The following is a 23,926-nucleotide window of genomic DNA, read 5'->3' as shown; positions in this document are numbered from 1 at the left end:
TTAATAAGTTTGGTACACATGACCGTCCTTTCCTGAACCCAAATTGTCTGTTCAATATGACTTGCTCCTCTTCTAGAAATTGAACCCATTTTCTTTGATAATTATTGCACACAACTTCCCCAAGACACTTGAAAGTTACTCTGGTCTGTAGTTTAATGGTTCAGTTGCCTTTCCTTCTTTAAATATCGGTATTACGTTGGCTCTCTTCCATTCTAATGGAACTTTCCCTTCATTTATTGAACTTGTAATTATTTCCCAAATTGGATCCAGTAGTTGCTCTTTACATTCTTTTAACACCCATCCTGTTACACCATCTGGCCCCATTGCTTTTCTGACATCCAATTTCTCCAATAATCTTCCAATATCTTCTTTGTGCACTATGATCCCTTGTAATCCTTGGTAATCCCATGTCCTATTAGGTTCTGTGAAATCATCTTTTGCAGTGAACAACGTTTTGAAGCTCTCATTCATTATTTCAAACATTTCCTTCTCTGTTTGGTATGTCTTCCCTTCTTTAATTATTTTTTCAATTGTTTCCTTATTCTTTGTTTTGCTGTATATAAACTTGTAGAAAAGTTTGGGTTCATCATTCTCTACATCTTTCTCAAAGTTTCTTTCTTCCTTTATCTTTACTCTAATATATTCATTTCTGGCATCGTAGTACTTCTGCCTATTATGGTAATTTTTGTATGCATCTAGCATTGTACCAAGCATTTAATTTTTTCTTAACTCTATAAACAGGTACAAATTTTTTTACTCCATTATATTTCTGTCATATTTGCCTTGTACTTGCAAAATATATTTTTAATTTTTCAAAATCTGCTCTTTCATAATTTAATCTCTCCTTTATAGTCATCTCTGTAACTTCATCTTCCTCCTGAATTTGCATTTCTGTCACAAGACCTATTCTCCCCATTGGAATAAGGTATTGTATGATTGGAGGGGACTCTTGTAAAAACTAGGTCAAGCAATGATGGTTTTTCTTCCCCCCTGTACCTTGTTGACTCCTCCACCCACTGGTCCATTAACCATAGTCAACTGTAACACTTTCTTGCTCCACTGCCCAGCATTATCCATTACTTCCATCTCTCTCCAGTTTACTTTTTTGCAGTTTAAGTCTCCAACTAAAAGTATTCTTCTATCTCTTCTTATCATGTTATATAGGCACTAAATCACCTCTCTTTGCATATCTTTGTGTTCTTCAGTTCCCCATGTATTTGTCTTAGGGGGCACATATGTAACTATAATTTTTCTCTTCAGTTCCTGTTTTGATTGTTACTCCCATTACTTCCACTTTGTCCTCACCATATTGCACATCCTCCACACATATATATTATCACGAACCATTAATAGCACTCCTCCTCCCCCTTTATCCTTCCTGTCTTTCCTCCAGGTATTATATCTCTCCTCTTTAAACTTGACATGGATCCCTCCTCTTAGCTTTGTTTCAACAATGCACATTACATCCGGCTTTTTCTCTTTCAAATAATCCCTAACTTCCAATATGCTTGATAACAACCCATCTATATTAGTACAGTAATACTGCTTACAATTGTCTCAATTTCTTTTACTATATAAAGTAAGACCAAAAAGTCTGCATAACGTACAACCACATCCGTTTTAGTGAATTTTCTGGGTTTGAATTTGCTGGGTGATGGATCGAACGCGGCAGCTTCGCTGTGATTGTCTGGCCTCCCGCCTGTCTCTAGCGCTCCTGGAGCTGAATCCAAGATTCTTTAACAACCTCAGAGCAACCTCCTGCCGCAAAATGGCTTCCATGAATGCTTGGAGGGACAGTAACGAGGTTGCTGGGAACACCATCTCTGGAGGTGGTGTTACTCACGATTTAGATACAGACAAGGTTAGCACACTTGAGTCTTAAACTCATGGGGCTAGCGTTAAGGGTTTAGAAAAGGGTACTGGGTGTGACGTCATGAACATAAACACTGATCGCCGCGCGATTTAAAATCGTGGATCGCTGTTTCATTACCTGTTAGCCTATGGCCCTATACCATACACAATTGACATGATTATTGGTTATTGTTTTCATTGCTCAAACTATTTGCAATATGTCCCAGCATCTAATGATATATTCAATGAGTGGTTCTGACAAATCGCAGCATATTTCACATTAATGTTATTGTGACAAGAACATCTCTCAACCCATTTCCTTGCCAAGATCTTATTTGTTGGGAATGTGTAGTATTTTTAACTTGTTATTCTTGGCAGGTACACAACCACGAACAGCACAAGCTTTTGCTCTTCCCATTCTAATAAAATTGCATAGTATGAGCCCATATAGTATAGAAATAACTAACCAAAATCTAACCCCCCCGTGGACACCGCACCACCAAAACACAAGCGACCCGCACTGTGCATGACGTCACAATCAGCTGGCGGTTCCAACAATGTTGGAATGCGCTAACCTTGTCTGTACCTAAATCGTGGTTTTACTGTCCTATATATGCATATATGTTCACAAAACATTTCTATTAGCCTTTTACAAATGAAATACTGCGGTATTTCATTAGTAATTTACTATCACTCACTGCCACGGAGTCCAGGTTATCCTCATGGCATGAGCATATATGAATACTAAGATATGATATCCATTATAGCAGGCAATAGAAGAATGGAAACAAATTTATTATCGTGGTGAAAGACAACACGCCAAGCTAAAAAGGTCACATGAAGAAGAAGCAGCGGCCAAGTCACTGGAGTCTCCGCCGTCTGTGGCCGATCTCCTCATCTCTGCTTTGTTTTTTGGTATTCCATGTAAGATTTCACTTTATGCATTACAAAACAATCCTTTCTTGGGGGCAAGGCTTGTAAAAAGCTAATAGAAATATATATATATATTTTTTTTTAACCCATGTGGTATGTTGGGGACCAGCCCAGAATGCATCCCCCCTATTTCCATTATTTCCTATGGGAAAATTACATCCGCTTAATGAATTTCCACTCTACGAACAGCTTTGACACCCCCTATCCTGTTCGTTAAGCGGAGTATTACTGTATAAGTCACTCTTAATTTCTTGACTCCTCCACTACCTCTTCTTTCTTCCTTAACCCTTAACGTACGGTGATGGTTTCAGGACAATTGTAGCGTCGCATGTGGAGAGGTAGGGATCGTTCTGGGAATCACGATTTTTCCGCGCTAAACATTTGAATCTCTCCCTCTCACTGTTGGTCCTGGGGCAGGTGGAGGTATCTGACAACTTTTCTCACTCGCTTCCTTGAGCCTTGAGACATATGTTCCCAATAGGTCATCTTTTCCCATTTCGAGACAACATCTGGCAACCCCCGTGACCCGGAGAGTGGAAACAGTACTCCAAGTGATGTTATGTCAGTGTTACTCAGTGGTGACATTGAGGACAGTGATTTTTTTATTGAGACAGAAGAAAGTGAAGACTCCAGTAGTGATTCTGATAGTGATCTGGGAGACAGAGACCAACCCTCACAGTGATGTTCATAAACCTCCTCACATATTCCCCTCGAGCAATGTGCTGGTGTGTGTCACTGATGGTTGCCTCTGCAGGACTGTGCTCCTTGGCCAAGTCATGTGAAACCCATTGCTAATAAGAGTTGCCAGATTCCAATTATTTTAGAAATCCGCAATATCAAGTCTTGTAATATGTGGTTTCTTTTTCTTTTCCTGTTTTGCACATCATTTCATATATCTGAGTTTGCATTTTCATGACATGAAAGTGCAAAAGTTCCTACTTTTACATCAAATTCAAATGCATGAAAGGAGAGAGAGAGAGAGAGAGAGAGAGCACGCACGCTGTTATCGGAGCTTGGGGAGTATTTCTTAGCAGCGGGTTCTGCCACGGGTTCAGGGAGAATTTTTTTTATATACAATAACTTTGCTCTCAGAGGTCACAACATGTTGAAAACTACATCATTGTGCCCTGAATAACACAGAGAAACATGCTTTTATAAGGAAAGAAAATCTTTTAGCATTTTTGACAGTTGTGATTTTTCCCCACTGTAACAGATGGAAATCAACTCCCTGTACTTTAAGGGTTAAGCACCACTTCTTTAGTCTCATACAGAACCCTCTAGTAAAAATTCTTCTTCTCTATCTCTGTCCTTTTTTCATTTTTTTTCCTTAGCTTCACTTCTTAGCACTTTCTCCTTTTCCCTCTCCTCTAAGTTCATATCTCTTTTTATCCATATACAGGCAACCTCCCCTTAACGAAGGGGTTACGTTCCTAAAAAAAACTTTCATTAAGCGAACCGATTATAACAAGTTTAACCCCTGACTTGAACTTCCATTGAGAGTAAACAAAGCGAGAGTGCATCATAGTACAGTGAAAGGTTTAACTCGAAAACTCCGACAGGCCTTAAATACGGCTGCATAGCACACTTCCGACAGTCCTTAAATGGGGCAGCTACTTTGAGCGCTAATAAAAACCGTGCTAGCATTGGTAGCGCTGCTATATTTGGTCATGACGTAGTCCTATGGTAGTACTGTCGGCTCCCAGGAAGCACACCGCTCTAGCCAGCTAGTCTCCCGCAAATTTCTGTGAGGTGCGTGAGCGTGTCGCGTGATAATTATTTACGATTTACTTATTTACGAACTATTATTTACAACTATGGCTCCTGGTGCTAAGAGGAAGCCAAAGTTTAGTGATAAAAGTGATAGACAAGGCGGGACAAGACGCAAAGTGCACAGGTTGGAGGTAGATCCCGACCCCGCTGTTGTGACAACATCGTCACCCACGCCTGATAAAAACATACGTAACTATAATCAGCCAATATGAGTGAAAACACGAAAACATGTGAAAACACATAAAACATGAGCAGTGCCTTACATTATGTAAGAATACACATAAAAGCACCTCCCCGAGCCAGCCACGCTTCCCCACATCATACCGCCTTCATCAACATCACGCTGGACCCGTGCCAGAGAGTTGCCGCTACCACAATCTTCTCCAACTATCGGTTATTATTCTGAGACAACCATAGTGAGTAGAGCAATAAAAACTTGTAGGATGATGCATTGTCATGTCTACTAACAGCAGATTTTTTTCCAGAGTAATTTATAAGAGTTTATTTTTTTATGATAATTGCGGTAATGGGAGGGTGCGAATTTTGCGGCCATCGGTCTTAGCGGGTTAATGAAAGTAGAAATTATGAAGATAAACATTTAGACAATTTAATTTAAGTCATTATAATGTACACTATTGTATGTGTGTACGTAACTTTATAATGTTGATGATCTTAAATTTATGAAGGGAGGGAGAGTGAAATGGGAAAGGCACTAACCGGCAACTTGTGAAATGTAAACAAAGGGCGCATCATGGTACCGCATACAAAACTTATGTACCACATTTTCACAAAGCTTTCCATCTTATCCATTGTAGAGTCATGAGTTCAGGTGGTTCTTTTAGCTTGCAAGGAAGATATGGTCTCACCAGCCTTTTTAATAGAGTCTGCTGACTTGAAAATAGTAGAGACAGTAGATGGAGTCAAGATGGTGGCGAGTAATGATATTAGTTTTCTCGCCTCTCTCATGTCTGTGAATAATATCCAGCTTCACTTTGAGAGTAAGAGACTTCCTGGTCTTAGCAACGCTAGGCGACATTGCAAGGCGTTTTGGTGGTAAGTTGAGCGTGGGAAGACGAGCTGCTGCTGACGCTGTTATTGTTTTGAACAGGGGGAGTGAGTGGTGTGCGTGTTGTCCACGAGAGGCGCTGGTGTATTCAAAAGCCTGTCGGCTTGCGTGATACGGCATTTTTTTTAAACTTGGAAAAAATTACCTGTAACTGGATAAAACTTCGTTAAACGAGCAGATGGTAGTAAAATGAAATCTTCCTTGTAGCAAAATTTCGTTGTGTGAACCTTCGTTAAGCAGGGGTTGCCTGTATCCTTGTGTTCAGTATCATCGGCCAGCTTCTGTTTCTTAGCCATAATTTCCTCTACAGCCACTTGGGATCTCATTCTCACCTTCATTGGTCTCTTATCCCCTCCACTGTATCTTCCTAGCCTGATCACTTCCTCCACCTCCTGGTTTAATTCTTGTGTGCCGTCTTGAACTCGTTTGATAACAGTTTTGGCCAATTCTCTCTCCACGTTCTCGTGAATTTATTTGGATTTTGCTCTTCCTTCATCCCAAAAATCACGAAGCTTTTTTTCTTGTCCACTGTATCCCGCACCAGGTCTTTCTCTTTAATAATTTCAATTACAGCAACTTTTGTGTTCTCCTGAATTTGTCTCTTTACAACTTCTGAAAATTTAACTTGTTCCTCTTCTTGCTCCTGTTTCCTTTCATTTCTTAGTTCCTTCAGCTTGTTTTCACCCAATCCACCTTCTGCCCTGTCCACAATCCCGTCCTGCACTTTAACTTGCAAGCTCCTTAAGGAGCTTTCGTAATGGTGGCATGTGGCTTTTAGTACGTCATTTTGTTTCTTTATTTCTTGTATCTCCTCTTTCAATCCCTGATTGATTGCACTGACCTTCTCACATTCTCCAAATCTCAATTTCAGCTCTGTGTTTTCCATTATCAGTTGGTCCTGTTTGTCCATTAGTTTGTCCATTAGACTCAACATCACCTCCTTCATGTACCTTAATTCCCTTTCTACATTGATTAACCTTTTCATGTTGCCTCGTTCGTCCCTGAATCCAGAAAAATCCTTGTCCATAATATCATTGGTTAGTTTCCTTAGACCAACAGGAGTTTCAATGTACCATTGGTTTTCACACGATGGCGTATGTTTTGATTCCGCCATACGCCTGGCAGCACTACTCAGTTCCATCACGCGTTATGCTTTCCATGTATCCAACACTTATTTAATTTGGAGACAGGAGAACCTATGCTCTCTCCCCCATCTAGGCCAGTCTCCAACTCCTGTTGTAGTTTTTCTCTACAAGTTGCTCAGATGCATCTGGTCAGTATGATGGCTGGTGTGTATTTACCTAGTTGTAGTTTTACAGGGCCTGGGCTTTATGCTCGTGTGGTCCCGTCTCCATATCTACACTTATCCAATTTTTCTTTTAAGCTATGTACACTCTTTGCTGACACCACTTCCTCACTCAAACTGTTCCAAGTCTTAACACATCTTTGCGGGAAACTAAATTTTTTAACATCTCTCAGACATCGTCCCTTCCTTAGTTTCTTACTATGCGATCTTGTGCTTCTAAAGTCATATTCTTCTCTCAGGATCAGTTTCTCATTATCCACTTCATCCATTCCATTAATCAATTTATAAACTTGTATCAGATCCCCTCTCTCTCTTCTCTGCTCCAAGGTTGGTAGATCCATAGCCTTTAGTCTCTCCTCATATGTCATCCCTTTAAATTCTGGAACCATTCTTGTAGCCATTTTTTGTAGTCTCTCTAATTTTCTTATGTGTTTCTTTTATGGGGAGTCCACACAACTCCTGCATATTCCAATCTAGGTCTTATTTTAGTACTTATCAATTTCTTCATCATTTCCTTGTCCATATAGTGAAATGCTACTCCAATATTCCTTAGCAAATTATACGTCTCTCTGAAAATTCTATCAATATGGCTTACCGGTTGATTATTTTCTTCCATTGTCACTCCCAAGTCCTTTTCCTTTTTTACTTTTTCTAGTTCTACTCCATCTCCCATCTTATAGATTCCCACTGGTCGTCTTTCACTTTTTCCCATTTCCATGACATGGCTTTTGTCCACATTGAATTCCATCTCCCATTTTTTGCTCCACTTCCAGATCTTGTTTAAGTCTTCCTGTAGTATTTCACAATCCTCTTTTTGTTTAATGACTCTGCACAGTTTCGCATCGTCCGCAAACAGATTTATGTAGCTGTTCCCTCCCTCTGGCATGTCATATATACGAGAAAAAGTATTAGCGCCAATACTGACCCCTGTGGCACTCCGCTGTCTACTGTTCTCCACTTGGACTTCATATCTTTAACTATCATCCTTACTTCTTTCCCCCTTCGCCAATACTGACCCCTGTGGCACTCCGCTGTCTACTGTTCTCCACTTGGACTTCATATCTTTAACTATCATCCTTACTTCTTTCCCCCTTAAGTAATTCTTCATCCATCTCAATGTGCTTCCTTTTAAGCCACCCTTCTCCTCTAACTTCCATAGTAATCTTTCATGTGGCACTTTATCAAACGCCTTTTTTAGATCTAAATAAATACAGTCAACCCATCCCTCTCTCTCTTGTACTTTATCAACTATTCTAGAGTAGAAACTCAATAAATTTGTTACACATGACCGACCTTTTCTAAAACCAAATTGGCTATTTGATAATATTTTGTTGTCTTCAAGAAACTCGATCCATTGCTTCTTTATTACTTTTTCACACATCTTGCATATTACACTAGTTAGTGATACCGGTCTGTAATTTAAAGGTTCGTCCTTCCTTCCGCTTTTATATATGGGAACCACCTCAGCTCTTTTCCACTCCACTGGCACTGTTCCATTTTCAGTTGAGCATTTTATGATGTATACTGGACTATCTAGTTCTTCCCTACATTCTTTCTGTATTCTGCCTGAGACTTCATCCGGTCCCATTGCCTTTTCCTCATCTAGTTCCGTCATCAACTTTTTTATTTCAAGCTTGGTTACTTTAATCTCTTTGATATAAACAGTCTCTCTATTATCCTGTGGTCTTTCAAATTTGGATTTCTTATTAAAGACCTCATGAAATTTACTATTTAACAGTTCTGCCATGCTTTTTGGGTCTTCCACCATTCCGTTTTCTCCTTTTAACCTCTCTATTGTTTCTTTTTGTCTTATTTTTCCATTTATGAAACTAGAACAATTTTGGTTGTTCCTTACATTTTTCGACAATGTCCTTTTCATAGTTCCTTTCTTCTTCCTTTCTCACCTTAGCATATTCATTTCTTGCTGTTTTGTGTGTGTGTGAGCGCACGCATACATGCACACATGCATTTGATGCTGCTTTTTCTTAATTGTGGCACATGAGATGCAGTACAAAGGTCTTTTCAAGTAGCTAGCTTAAAATATCTGAAATAAAGCATAAAAATATATTCAATGTAATAAGTACATTTTTTTTTTAATCAGGATATCATTAACTAAAAGTTGGTATTTATCTGAAGCAGTAGTAAGGATTCAGTTCGTCTCCTAACCAGCAAACCTTCACAGAGCATATTGCTGCTGAAGCACGCAAGATTTTTGAAGACGTGGAAGATGACTTCTCACAGCTGAAGCGCATCATGACCAGGTTTGAGGAATGGCGGGGCAAGGACAGACCCACGTACTCTGATGCTTATGTCTCCTACAATCTACCAAAAATATTTGCCCCTTATATAAGGTAAAATTTTTGAGGCCACAATGTTTTTACCTATTTTTGTTAGTTTCTGTTGTATTCAAGCTACTGAACAATTTTGCATTAACAACTTGTCTCTCTAAAGCAGGTTAGCTTGCTAACACCCTAAGTTATATTTACCTTTCTCAGCCATCCTTTTAGGGATTGCATGATCTCTAGTTCCTACACTTTCTTTAACCCCTTCAACACGATGATGCATATTTTGTATCATCGAAGCACTAGTCACATATCCGATTACATGCATGTTGCGTCATGGCTGCTTTCTGCTAAGATGGTGTTATTTTTTTCCGCGATACTGTATGAGATCTTTCAGAATGTAGCTTGTATATGATACAATGGCTTACTTGATTTTCATCATTATTACAAAGGTGAAAGATTCGCTTATAAGTACTGATGCACCATGCTAACAATAATTCTTTTTTATTTATTTTTTATGGAACCAATAGATTAGTGTAGGAGAAAAATCAATGTTTTCTGTTCTTTGTCATCTTTTAAAAAATTGTCAAGACCAGGCAAGGCACGGTTCTTTTTTTCTAAAATTTGCATGGGTTTATTTCTTAATGTATGTACCTAGTATTAAAAATCACTTACTATTATCGTTAATTCCATAGAGGAAAAAGAGGGAGAGAGACAGAGAAAGAGAGCTGCCTGAGTCAGGTATCTCTCTGCCCTCACCAAGCCTAAATACAGTGCCAGGAGCTGTTTCCTATTGCCCTGAGTGAAGAGGTTATTCCTACTAAGCACCTGTAAACCTTACTGAACAAGGGATTGCATTTATTACGCTGCATATATATCATCTCACTTACCACAGGGCACAGATCTTTTACTACAGCATCTTGTATAGTTCATTTCACACAGTGTTTATGAACCAGAATCACTAATCCTCTCTCTCTCTCTCTCTCTCTCTCTCTCTCTCTCTCTCTCTCTCTCTCTCTCTCTCTCTCTCTCTCTCTCTCTCTCTCTCTCTCTCTCTCTCTCTCTCTCTCTCTCTCTCTCTCTCTCTTTTTTTTATTATTTAAACTAGGTTACATGTGTTGTACATACCAGAGGTCTGAGACTATGGTATAGTTCAGGCCTATCTTGGCAATAAAAGGAAATACACAATATTTACAGAAGTGAGACATAAATTGATAATTTAATAATAGTATATAATTACACACTTTCACTGCACTTATTGGTATCACTAGCACTAACAGTATATAGTTACACACTATCACTGCACTTATTGGTGTCACACTAGCACTTTAGCCACTCGTTCACGCCTCTTTTGTACGCCTGGAGGCATGTAGAGTGGTGTATGTTTTTGTCTTGCACCAGCCGGTTCCACATGCGGCTGTAACGAGGGAGGAAGGAACAGGGGTGACTCTCGGTCCTCGCAAAGGGCACTGTCACAGTGAGGTGGTGGTCTATTAGGCCGGCGGTTCGAGTGTCATGTGTGGGGATGGATGGGGGTGGCAGGCGTATTGGTGCCAGGTGTGGAGTCTGTTGCCTGAGGGCCTTGTACATGACGCACAGGCCTGCCACGTCTCGCTGTTGCTGTAGAGGTTGAAAGCTGAGCTGCTGGTCCTGGTTCCTCATTTGCACCATCCTCTGCACTCTTGCCTGGATCCTGTCAAGCTGGGCAAGATAGGAGGGTGGGCAGGAGGACCAGGTGAGGGGAGCGTACTCCATGACGGGCCTGACCTGGGCCCTGTAGAGGGATGCTATCCCCGTACCGTCGAGCAACTTCCCAATGCATCAGACACAGCTCAGCCTCCACGCCGCATCCCTGGCAACCCTCCTCACGTGGGTGGTGAAAGTTAGGCCTGCATCTACTTCCACCCCCAGGATGGAGATAGATTGCTGGAAAGGCAGCCTCTTGCCTTCAAGAAAGAAGGCTGGGGGATGGGCGTCTTCTCGCCGCCTGGAGATGTGCAGGACTTGAGTTTTCTCAGGGGCGAGGGTTATTTGCCAGCGGCAGCTCCAGGATGCAATAACTTGCAGGACAGCATTGATTCTGTCCACCGTGTTCTGCCGGTGGTTCCTGTCGCTGGTGAAGGTGAGGGTGCAGTCGTCTACAAACGCTTTGGCACTCGTCATTTAAAAATCTCCCAGGTTATGACCTTCCATGACACTCTCTCTCTCTCTCTCTCTCTCTCTCTCTCTCTCTCTCTCTCTCTCTCTCTCTCTCTCTCTCTCTCTCTCTCTCTCTCTCTCTCTCTCTCTCTCTCTCTCTCTCTCTCTCTCTCTCTCTCTCTCTCTCTCTCTCTCTCTCTCTCTCTCTCTCTCTCTCTCTCTCTCTCTCTCTCTCTCTCTCTCTCTCTCTCTCTCTCTCTCTCTCTCTCTCTCTCTCTCTCTCTCTCTCTCTCTCTCTCTCTCTCTCTCTCTCTCTCTCTCTCTCTCTCTCTCTCTCTCTCTCTCTCTCTCTCTCTCTCTCTCTCTCTCTCTCTCTCTCTCTCTCTCTCTCTCTCTCTCTCTCTCTCTCTCTCTCTCTCTCTCTCTCTCTCTCTCTCTCTCTCTCTCTCTCTCTCTCTCTCTCTCTCTCTCTCTCTCTCTCTCTCTCTCTCTCTCTCTCTCTCTCTCTCTCTCTCTCTCTCTCTCTCTCTCTCTCTCTCTCTCTCTCTCTCTCTCTCTCTCTCTCTCTCTCTCTCTCTCTCTCTCTCTCTCTCTCTCTCTCTCTCTCTCTCTCTCTCTCTCTCTCTCTCTCTCTCTCTCTCTCTCTCTCTCTCTCTCTCTCTCTCTCTCTCTCTCTCTCTCTCTCTCTCTCTCTCTCTCTCTCTCTCTCTCTCTCTCTCTCTCTCTCTCTCTCTCTCTCTCTCTCTCTCTCTCTCTCTCTCTCTCTCTCTCTCTCTCTCTCTCTCTCTCTCTCTCTCTCTCTCTCTCTCTCTCTCTCTCTCTCTCTCTCTCTCTCTCTCTCTCTCTCTCTCTCTCTCTCTCTCTCTCTCTCTCTCTCTCTCTCTCTCTCTCTCTCTCTCTCTCTCTCTCTCTCTCTGCTATTTAAAAAACTCCCAGGTTTATGACCTCCCATGATAGTCGAGTTTCTCTTTATACTTTTATTTAGGAATAGTTGTTTACATATTTCCATAATCTACCCATCTCCCACCTTAGCTCCTGACCATCCACAATAAGGTACCGTATTTGACGGCATTTAGGACATACCTTTTCCTAGTACTTATACCTACCCTAACTGCATAATTATTTTATTGCTGGTATTATTATCATTACCAATATTATTACTTTAAAAATCAATTATCATAAAAAAAGTAATCTAACCTGTGAAACTGTGATGCACGTTTATAAATATCAGCTGATCGGAACTCTGACTCATACCATCTGGCAGTAAAGAGTAACAGCAAGCCCATGATTGCAACAAAACACATCAACACCATCAATGTTATGGCAGCAGGGGGAAAGAGATCAAGCTACAAACTAGAAGTGGTAGATTGTCAAGGTGCAAAGCAGTAGAGCAACAGCAAGGGCTTTTGGGCCTACACCTACAGAAAAAAATTATACATGTCTGGTGACAGCAAGAAGACCAAGTGAAGAGCACAAGGAAAGGGAAACATAACTTTAGCTGCCTAGCCCCACAATGACTGAATTAGGATGACATTACTTTTGCAGCAATGGTTTCTGCTTGTGTAATGTGCTGCTAGATCGTTTTCAACAGTGTACTACTGTTAACCCTCGGTAACTCAGACTAATAGGAAGAAAAGTTGGTCCGACAAACACTAATGTCCGACTTATGCAAAGTTCTCCCTCCACCAAAAAAAAGGGAGAGTGGGGAGTGCAGGATTTATTTATTTAATTTTGGGAGGATTTGAAATTTTCGGCTTGCTATTGTCTCTCCAAAAGCTTCAGACCCTAAAATACCAGATGGTATAGTTGATTTATTTATTTATTTATTTTATTTTTTTTTTTTTTAATAATTAAATACCCTTCCCACCAGGAAGCCATTTTTTAATGTCTCGTGCAGTTGCATCATAGCATGACGCAACATACACAGTACATGGCCAGGAGTCAAGAGGGGGTGCGTCATTTAGCTCTCTACATCATTACAGTAATCGCCCACATATCCGGATCGCCACTATCCGGAATTCGCTACTATCCGGAGGTGCCCCAAGTGTATTCAAACTTACTGCACGAACGATCCCTCGATCCCATTAGGCGGCAGCACTTACTCCCATGCTCTCCTGCTCTCTCTCGCCAACAACTCGAGTAATGGCGGCGCTATTTGGCGAGTTTGTAGCATTCTTCGTCATTCCAGCAGGCAGGAGTGTACATACATCCCACCACCACTTAAGGCGGCGTCACACTAGCATTTTTTCCGTTGTCTTCAACGATTTCCATTATTTTTAACTGTTTCGTCAACTCTTTCCGTCCTCTTGAGTCAAACAAAATGCACCATTTTCCTCTAGTTTCAATTTTTAGTGAAATTAAGATCTATGGCTTCTAATCAACACTTTTATAATAAAAATAATTATCTTGTTAATTGGAATGATGCTATAATCTCAAATTAATAAGAATCTTGATAAGTAGACATAAATATATTTGTGTGTGTGTGTGTGTGTGTGTGTGTGTGTATATATATATATATATATATATATATATATATATATATATATATATATATATATATATATATATATATATATATATATATATATATACAGGCAATCCCCACTTAACGAAGGTTCACACAAAGAAATTTCGCTACAACAAAGGTTTCATTTTACTACCATCTGCTTGTTTAACGAACACCAAAGTCACTTTAACAAAGTTTTATCCGGGTGTTTTTTTCCAAGTTTGAAAGCACCGCCGTATCACACAAGCCGACAGGTTTTTTAATACACCAGCGCCTCTCGTGGACAACACATGCACCACTCACTCCCCTGTTCAAAACAATACCAGCGTCAGCACCTCTCTCAACTTACCACCAAAACGCCCTGCAATGTTGCCTAGCATTGCTAAGAAGACCAGGAAGTCTCTTACTCTCAAAGTGAAGTTGGATATTATTCACAGACACAAGAGAGACGAGAAAACTAATAGCATTGCTCGCCACCATCTTGACTCCATCTGCTGTCTCTACTATTTTCAAGTCAGCAGACTATTAAGAAGGCTGGTGAGACCGTATCTTCCTTGCAAGCTAAAACCTGAACTCATGACTCTACAATGGATAAAATGGAAAGCCTTGTGGATATGTGGTACATAAGTTTTGTATGTGATACAATGATGCGCCGTTTGTTTACATTCCACAGTTTGCCAGTTAGTGTATTTCCCATTTCACTCTCCCTCCCTTCATAAATCTAAGATCATCAACATTATAAAGTTACGTACATACATACATTAGTGTACATTATAATGACTTAAATTAAACTGCCTAAATGTATAACTTCATAATTTTTACTTTCATTAAACTTTTCACTGTACTATGATGCACTCTCGTTTTGTTTATATATGTATAGGCAACCCCTGCTTAACGAAGGGGTTACGTTCCTAAAAAAAACTTTCGTTAAGCGAACCGATTATAACAAGTTTAACCATTGACTTGAACTTCCATTGAGAGTAAACAAAGCGAGAGTGCATCATAGTACAGTGAAAGGTTTAATGAAAATAAAAATTATGAAGTTAAACATTTAGGCAGTTTAATTTAAGTCATTATAATGTATACTTATGTATTATGTATGTACGTAACTTTATAATGTTGATGATCTTAAATTTATGAAGGGAGGGAGAGTGAAACGGGAAAGACACTAACCGGCAACCTGTGGAATGTATCACATACAAAACTTATGTACCACATATCCACAAGGCTTTCCATTTTATCCATTGTAGAGTCACGAATTCAGGTGTTTTTTTTTAGCTTGCAAGGAAGATCGGTCTCACCAACATTCTTAATAGAGTCTGCTGACTTAAAAATAGTAGAGACAGTAGATGGAGTCAAGATGGTGGCGAGCAACGCTATTAGTTTTCTCGCCTCCCTCATGTCTGTGAGAGTTTCACTTCGAGAGTAAGAGACTTCCTGGTCTTCTTAGAAACGCTAGGCCACATTGTAGGGCATTTTGGTGGTAAGTTGAGCGATTGTTGACCACAAGAGGCACTAGTGTATTCAAAAGCCTATCAGCTTGCGTGATACGGCGGGGCTTTCAAACTTGGAAAAAATTACCGGGATAAACTTTGATAAAGTGAGTTTGGTGTTCGTTGAACAAGCTGCTCTGTTGTTTATGAGTGGAGAAAGCTGTTTGAAGAGTTTTTCATAGAGAGCAATAAAGGCCCAAAATAACAACAACTTGCTGTGGTGTGAAGAGGCCGCCATGTTTCTTTACAGTTGACAAACACAACAAAGGCAGTAGTGAGCGTGTGCGTAACAACGAGAGATGACAAAAGTTGACAGTCTTAAGAAAGTTGATGGAAAAGTGGTAGTGTGATGCCACCTTTACTGTGTGTACATCCCACCACCCCTTGTATTGTTTATGTACAATTTTTTGTTCCAGGTTATATATTTAATATGCCTTCATTTATTGTTTTCTTACCCATTTGGGCTATGTACATGTTTTTTTTCAATTTATAAGGGGTAAGGAGAGGAAATTCTGCGTATGTGGATATTTCGCATATCCGCCAGGGCCTTGGCTGCTCTAATGTGTATAATGTGTAAAAATAGAAAGGTAGTTTGAAAGAGTAATTACTAACTACTTAATGACAACAATTTTGATAGCTTGTGGATAAAAATAAAGAACTTAAGGCACCTAGCGCGATAATCTGACATGCCATACCACACTGACTTCCCATTGACGCAATTCTTCCTCCACCTAGTGTGTAAACCTGGCTAGTAGGCACACTGAGCCATCCTCACCTTCCTTCCCTTACAAGTACTCCATGCAGAGAAACTGCAGCACAATAGGTGGTAGTGCATTACCTGCCATCATAGCAGATACAATTTTACACTACTGGTGAAACTTTCATCGTCATACTTGAGTCTGGAGGTTTCGTAGCTGATATTGTCTGCTTAGGGTAGCGCAAACTGCTGCCTCTACTCTGTTATTATGATTCTTGATTAATTTTTTTTATACTGTATTATTTCTTCACTTTTTATACTAAATATATGGTATAAAATCTAAGGAAAAGTGACAAAAAATGACATCTTGGAGATTCTAATTTCAGTTTGAATTATTACCATAGGTTCTTCACTTCTGGCTCTCATGATTTTTGGCTATCGCGCAGTGATAGATGCACTAATTAGGCATGATAGCAGAAGGTAGAGTGTAATTCAAAACAGCTTTATATACATGCATTTTCTTCCATCATAATTTCTGAGCTATTGCTGGATACATACTAGAATATTGAGTAAAGCAATGCCTTAATAACAGACTCCAGATGTTATTGTGGAACCCACTGATGAAAGACAGTGAGAGCGTTGAGGTGGAGCGCATGAAGTGGTTCAACCTGCTGTTGCTCTATGGTACTGGTGACACCACAGATGATGACCCACACAGCTTACGGGAAGACCCAGACCGCAAGTTGATGTCACACTTGGTGGAGAAAGTGGTCTTGGTGAAGCTAAAAGGTACTATAAATATTAATTGATTAATAAGTAATTTCTGGTGTGGTCTTTAAATTTTCTGAACTCAAATTTTGCTCTGTATTTGTAATGTTGAAATTTCAAATAACTGATTTAAAAACACAAGTTTTCATGAATTTATTAATTTACAGCTAATATAGCAATCTCCTTAGAACTTGATTTTTGTTCTCTGTAATAGAATATATTTTTGGTGTTATATTTGAGCCCATTTTCTCAGATCTTGTTGGCTGCTGGTGGGACCCACTCTCCCACACCCAAACAGTGCGTCTGGTTAACCTGATGAGGCACTATGCTGAGGCTTATCCTAGTCTGAGTCCCAGCTCTAAGCCTCTCAGAGAACTCACCCATGCCATCATCAACAAAATAAGAGATGCCATAGACAATGATATATTCATACCAATGTTTCCCAAAAAGTAAGAGCACTTTTGGAATGAAAAGGAACCTATATCTGCAAATGGAAAACAAAATAGAAATATCTAATAAATAGGTGTTCATTAGAAAATGGGCAAAGTGTAGGTTATATTAATGGGTGGTGTATGAGGCATATGGAAAGTTTGGTTTATTTGTGAAAGATGAATTAGCAAGTGAACTGTGTTGTAGTGGGGATGATTCAGTGCATCACCCTTGAATCATTTCATCTTGTGAAGAGAATTGGAGGAAAACATACAAAAGATGAAGTAGATGCTGTGTTTGCATACAGTACAATGCTATCCCTTACAGAGTGGGACAGTGATGGAATACCAGAGTGAGGAAGTTGAGGGTGGTGGAGTAAGACTGGAATATATGGATATTAATGAATTGACAAATCATTTTATCCAAATCTTTACTAAAGTTCCAAAGTAATGTATTCATGCTTTTTTCTTCACAGTGTGTATGACAACAAGAATTCTGGAGTGAGCCTCTTCTTCCAGCGTCAGTTTTGGGTAGCATGGAAGCTCCTCAGTTCTACATTAATGTGGCATAAAGTCCTCAGTGACTCAGTTATTCATGACCTTGCTGTCCGTTCATTGTTAAACTTGTATCTCCTGCCTGCTCTCAACTTGGCAGCCGAGATCAATCCCACAGATGCCCTTGATAAGTGTAGGAATGTAAGTATAGTACAATTGCAAGCAATGCAGTAATGCAGCAATCCAAACATATACATATATACATTTCTAGTAAATGTAAACATTATAAAGTTCCTATTTCTCAAAATATTCTTTTATTGTTTTATTCATAAGAACACTAGAAAGTTGTAGGAAGCCAATAGACCTTATACATCACATGGCAGTCATGCACTCCAATTGCCTCTCATCTCTACCTATAAAGTATGTTTTAAAACTCAATATTGACTCCTTACTTTTTTACCAACAATCTGATCACTAACAAACTTTATTCCTGTTGTATAATTTCTATACTAACAACCTAATTACCAAGTTTATTCTTGTTATGTACCAGTCTGCTTGAGAGACAATTCCTCATTTCCCATAAATCAATTTATATAAAGTATTACCCATAAAAATCTTGTGAATTTATTAAGTAACTTGAAACTCTATAATGATCAAATGTTTTGTCAGGTTATCAATGCCTTACCACGGTCTTGGGTGAAGAGTGAAGGAACCCACGTTTTCCTTGGTCGTTTAGAAGACTTCCTCATCAAGTTGTCTGAGAAGCTGGACCCCACCACACACTCTCCCGCTCTGAAGGAAGTATGTGATCTGCTTAAGTCCATTGGAGCAACAACCCAAGCAGAGAAAATAGCCTACAAGTACCTTTAAACATACTCAGTGATTTTCAATACAATTTGGTTAGCAGGATCTTTATCTGAAAGTCAAAAGATACTAGAATCTTAATCGCTACCCAATTTTATAAGTACTTGATCATGATTTTTGTTCAGTGCTTGAATCTAGTTAATACTCACATTAACGAGGTAATGCATAGCACAGTGAGTTGGGTTGATATGGTATGGCTTAAGAGTTGCCACCTCTGAGGGAGGTTGGTCATTGTCTATAATGAAAATGTAAATATTTTTTGTACATAAATTCTCTTCATAAACAAATTTTTTTTGTGAAGAATTTAGTTTCAGACTTGTGAAACATGCATTGAGCATGTAAAGTGTTTATATGAAGCAAAGTCAGTTAGGCATTCTTTGGAAAAAAAAGAAATGTGAAAGTGAAAATGTTAATTGGTTTAAGAGAGAAAGGTTTACCATTGTTTGACTATTATTGAGGAGCAGTTAGATGTCAGCCAAAGTCAAAGATACAAGACCATATACACTGAAAATTTTTGTAAAGTTTTTTATAAGACTGAATACCTTATGTACAAATCAATAAAGCTTTTCCTTTTTGTTTAACATGGTTTTAGATACTGTACTAATGGTAAAAATTTACTTTCCTCTGTGTATCTCTAATACCTCACCCCCCATACAAGCATGCAATACCTGAAACATGGTCCCAGGAGAAGAGTCCTCTTCCCCCAAGCCAAGCAGCTCTTCTTTGTTCAAGCCCTTCTGCTCTACATACTAGAATAAGCTCTTTCACACTATGTTGGTGCTCCTTTACCTATTCCTTCTATCTTTCATGTGATCTTCCTTTCCTACTATGATACTCGGATGCACCCATTCAGCACTTTTCATTCATCTTACTGTGGACATTATTTCTGTGTATTTGATTTAAATCAACCCACCACTTACGAATGTGAGCATCAGTAGAAATTTTAGTTACCTCTCTCCCTCAATTCTTACCCCTGCCTCTACACCAGCCATATATCAATAATATCCATTGTGCAACTAAGTACCCTCTGAATTTTCTTTTATTCTGTTTACATTTGCAACTCTAAAGGCGGGTTCATATGTGCCAATTTGTGACTGAAATTGAAAGTCGCTAGGAGTATCGACTGAGCTCTTCTAGTCGGAAAACGTCACACAGGGACTGGAAAGTATCGACCAGTTGGCGCCTTGGCGGGAAATGAATATAAACAAACAGCTATCCGCAAACATGTCTTCCTCCAGTGACGATGCTGAACCGGTGGTTGCTCTTTTGGTGTAACGGATGAGTCAACAGAAAAGAAAATGTCTGTGGATATGTTCCTGGCTAAGTAGAAGGAAAGAAAGTAGTGTCTACCAGACACTAATCTTAAGAAGACTATGCACAATTGCGATCAAAGGATATCCTTACACTAAGTCTTCAATCCTCACTCCAACAACAGCCTACATTGAGGGAAATCGTTCTTGGAGACGGAGAGTGGCAGCAATTTCGTCGAACGATGATTTTTTCACAAGCTTTTGTATTATTTTTGGGGTCCCAGATGTTTTCTTTTTCCCTCATCAACTCCATCATCATATCTCTACATCGACACCACATTTTCAAATTTTCAAAGTTTACTCCATGATGTCACAACGTTAATGAAGTCGCAAACTGACTGAACAAGACCAACATGTTGGTCTTGTTTTGTGACATTTTTCCAATCGTTATAGCACCGATAATCAGTCTGAAACTCAACCGACTTACAATTTCAGTCGAAAATTGGCACATGTCAACCCGCCTTAACATTTGTGTGTGGTGGTTATACGTTCAGCGCAGACACTCGTCAAAACCAAGACCCCGTACCATTACCATTAAATTTTTTGAAAGGATGAAAAAGATATGAGAGAGAGAGAGAGGCGCCACAACATCTCGGTCATATGGCGCCGAGAGGGAGCACTAGTCCACGAAGTTGACAGGCTGCTCTGCCGCTGCAGGCAGTGACCAACAAATATTCACCTTCAGTAACACGCAGGCCATCAAAGAAGGTACGTGGTATCACCGACCCCGCTTTAACCCCCGCCACTGTAAATAAGATGACCCCCTAGGACGAGCTGAGGATAGGTTAAATGAACAAATACATACTGCTTTAGTAATTAGTGCAGTGAACTTCGGCGAGCATTGAATAATATATAGTAACAATGTATTTGTAATTGATGATGACGTGGTGACATCGTATAACTTTATTCTTCCTGCCCAACATTCCATATCTTTGATCCACCTGCAAATCCATGCATGTACCCATCCATCCACCCTCCAGTCATTATCATCCTTACACTTCACAAACCCAAATTAATTACCTAACCTACTTGTCCTTATCGCTTCAAGAATGATGAATGTCAACCTAACTGCTTATATTTACATATATCGCCAGATATTCGATCTTTCCTCATACCTTGTACACACAAACATACACACAAGTAGGAGCACGCCACGGGACGTCCAGGAACCTTTGATGAAATGTAACAAAAAAAAAAAAAAAAAAAAGTTAAACAAGAAACATTAACAAATAATTTACATATTGAACAGCTTGATTTTTAAAATAGACAGTATAATGGTCGAAGCCTAGATAGCTCAGTTGGGAGAGCGTTAGACTGAAGATCTAAAGGTCCCCGGTTCGATCCCGGGTCTGGGCAAGAAATTTTTATCCACAGGGGACAAACATTTTTTGTAATATTTTTTCGTATGGAGATCAATATTTATGTAATTACTTACACAGATCATCTGGTAAATTCTGTTCATTACAAAATGAATGCGACTACAACAAATCCGTTTTTTTTTTCTGTTCGGCATTTATATTTTGTGCGTGCGTGCGTGTGTCCTTGCGTATGTAATAATATTAATACAACAATATTTCGGTTTATTTGAAATGGCATCTAATACAGATCTGAACGTTCTTGTAATCTTCTGATCTTCTGAAAGTGTTTTATACCAGTATATAATGTTACTTATGAGAACTAACATATAGAAACTTTGTTCAAACAGTTCTTACGGTCAAGCCCACTGAAATAAATTATCAAAGGAAATACAACGACATGGCTTTGAGCAGTAAAAAAAACAATCATCCGTGAGTCATTAGAGATACTATCAGCACGCCTACATTATGCCTACCTCTCATCTTAATTGGGTGACCTGTGGGAAATCGATGGCTGGGTGAAACTACAAATTGAGCACTGTTTTAACAAGAAAAGATATGTGGAGTTTCCAATTTAGATTAGAGTACACCTCCCTTACTCTCACTATTTTCAATCCATCCTGCTGCTTATTCCACCGTTTTATCCCGTGTAGTGCTTATAATTTAGTCCTACCTGATCTGTTGTCATTCACTCTGCAGAATATTTTAGCGTGAATGGAATGTATTAGTCATGACCTCACTTTGCATTATGGCATAGTACCTATATACAGTACCATAACACAATAATGTCACACACACACACACACACACAATTAATGACTGTGCCTTGGCTGCTGGGGCAGCGGCTCGCGCCGCCGAACATCGCAAGCGCCATCGCTACGAGAACCTGGCCCGGAGGTATGATTTCTCACCGCTTGCTGTGGAGACTAGCGGTGTGCTCGGACCAGACTTCAATGACTTACTGGATGATATTGGTAGAAGAATCACCCAACGCAGCGGGGAACCTCGAGAGACAGGTTGGCTGCGGCAACGCATCAGCCTTGCCATAGCGCGGGGCAACGCAGCTGCCATCTGCGGGTCCCATTAGTTGCCGAAAGGCCCACTATGAATCATGTTTTGTACCCATATGTATAAATAGTAAAGTTGTTTTGCCAGAGTGAATGCCTATGTATGTGCTTGTACGCATGCTAGTATGAAAGTAGGGAAAACACACACACACACACACACACATACACACACAGAAGGAGGTAATAGACACCTACCGAAACGATAATCTACTTCCAGCGAGATCTAAAAGCACTAGTTCAAGGGGTGCTGCCATTAAAGCTAATTGTGATATCGCTGAACGTTTCCTTTTGTGTCTCACAACTCAAGGGGGCAGTCACAACCTATCCTCAAAAGACAACTCTCCTTCTTCACACAAAACTACATGCACTTACCACACACACAACTTTCACTTAAAATTCAAAATAAAAAAAATGGCAACTCCAAATCCAGCCTCGGAGTCCCCTTCTGGGGAGGGGACCAGAAATGTCCCCAGGTCAGATTACTTTCTTGGTGGAGACCCAAAATGTCTTGACACCTCCCTCGACTTTTTCTTCATTATCTTTTGCAACATTTGCTGTCTTAGATCTAATTTTCAATCTGTAGAACACTGCTTCTCCTCTACTAAACCTCATCTTCTATTTCGTCAACGAAACACAACTGTCTGAGGCAACTGACAGTAGCCTCTTCTCTGTTCCAAAGCGGGATGTTGCCTCTATGTACGCAACGACTTAACTTGCTCTCATGCCCACACTCTCGAATCTTCCAAGTTTTCCACCATCTGGCTCAGACTCAATAGTCACTCTCTAAACTAAATTTATCTGTGCTGTCTATCTCTCCCCTAATTCCTCTGACTATAGTAAATTCTTTAATTATTTAACTTCTAAAGTGGAGCACATTCTGCCCGTCTATCCTTGGAGATTTCAATATTCACCACCAGCTTTGGCTTTCCTCTCCCTTCACTGACCATCCTGGTGAACTAGCCTTCAACTTTGCTATCCTCCATGACCTAGAGCAACTGGTGCAACACCCTACTCATATCCCTGACCGTCTTGAAAATACACCCAACATTCTTGATCTTTTCCTCACTTCTAATACTTCAGTTTATGCTCTTACCCTATCTTTTCCATTGGGCTCTTCCGATCACGATCTCATTTCTGAATCTTGTCCTATTTCTCCGATCCCTCCTCAGGATCCCTCAAAGTGGAGGTACCTCTGGCATTTTTCCTCTGTCAGTTGGGGGGACCTGAGGAGGTATTATGCTGTTTTCTGTTTCCATGTTTCTGTGTGCTGAACGCAAAACGGAGGTGATAGTGTCTGGCATGGAGGCGTACATTCCTCACTCTTTTTCTCAACCTAAACCTTCTAAACCTTGGTTTAACACAGCCTGTTCTCGTGCTATACATGATAGAAAGGTTGCCCGCAAAAGGTACTCCCTCCCTCCCTCCCTTTTCCATCTCTTGAGGAATGTACGCCTCCATGCCAGACCCTATCACCTCCGTTATGTGTTCAGAACACAGATTTTGGTCTCTGACACGGAAACAGTAATCATTCCAGGGAAAATCAGCATAATACCTCCTCAGGTCCCCCCATCTGGCAGGGGTAAAACGCCAGAGGCA

At 40.2% G+C, this 23,926-nt stretch overlaps 1 protein-coding gene, 1 long non-coding RNA gene and 1 other non-coding gene across 4 annotated transcripts in view; all 3 read left to right on the top strand.

Annotated features, from left to right (window-relative positions):
• The window catches only part of LOC123512437 (PAX3- and PAX7-binding protein 1-like), an 80,941-nt gene extending 61,765 nt beyond the window's left edge, over window positions 1-19,176 (top strand). For both annotated transcript variants that reach the window (XM_045268852.1, XM_045268851.1), the window contains exons 11-15: window positions 9,109-9,277; window positions 16,636-16,832; window positions 17,065-17,260; window positions 17,716-17,935; window positions 18,404-19,176. In XM_045268852.1, the coding sequence (XP_045124787.1) occupies window positions 9,109-9,277; window positions 16,636-16,832; window positions 17,065-17,260; window positions 17,716-17,935; window positions 18,404-18,604 (983 nt within the window). In that variant the 3' untranslated portion in view covers window positions 18,605-19,176. The remainder of the gene's footprint in view (window positions 1-9,108; window positions 9,278-16,635; window positions 16,833-17,064; window positions 17,261-17,715; window positions 17,936-18,403) is intronic.
• Window positions 19,177-20,521: 1,345 nt separating this feature from the next.
• Window positions 20,522-22,420, top strand: LOC123512436. Its single transcript, XR_006677094.1, has 2 exons — window positions 20,522-20,616; window positions 22,106-22,420. It is a non-coding gene; the product is annotated as an uncharacterized LOC123512436 (long non-coding RNA).
• Window positions 21,192-21,264, top strand: Trnaf-gaa. The gene has a single exon. It is a non-coding gene; the product is annotated as a tRNA-Phe (tRNA).
• Window positions 22,421-23,926: the final 1,506 nt, after the last annotated feature.

This window comes from Portunus trituberculatus, chromosome 33 (assembly GCF_017591435.1).
Source record: "Portunus trituberculatus isolate SZX2019 chromosome 33, ASM1759143v1, whole genome shotgun sequence".
In the NCBI taxonomy this organism is placed as follows: domain Eukaryota; kingdom Metazoa; phylum Arthropoda; class Malacostraca; order Decapoda; family Portunidae; genus Portunus; species Portunus trituberculatus.
Note: the sequence above shows the minus strand (reverse complement) of the source record. Positions and strands in the feature narration are given on the sequence as shown.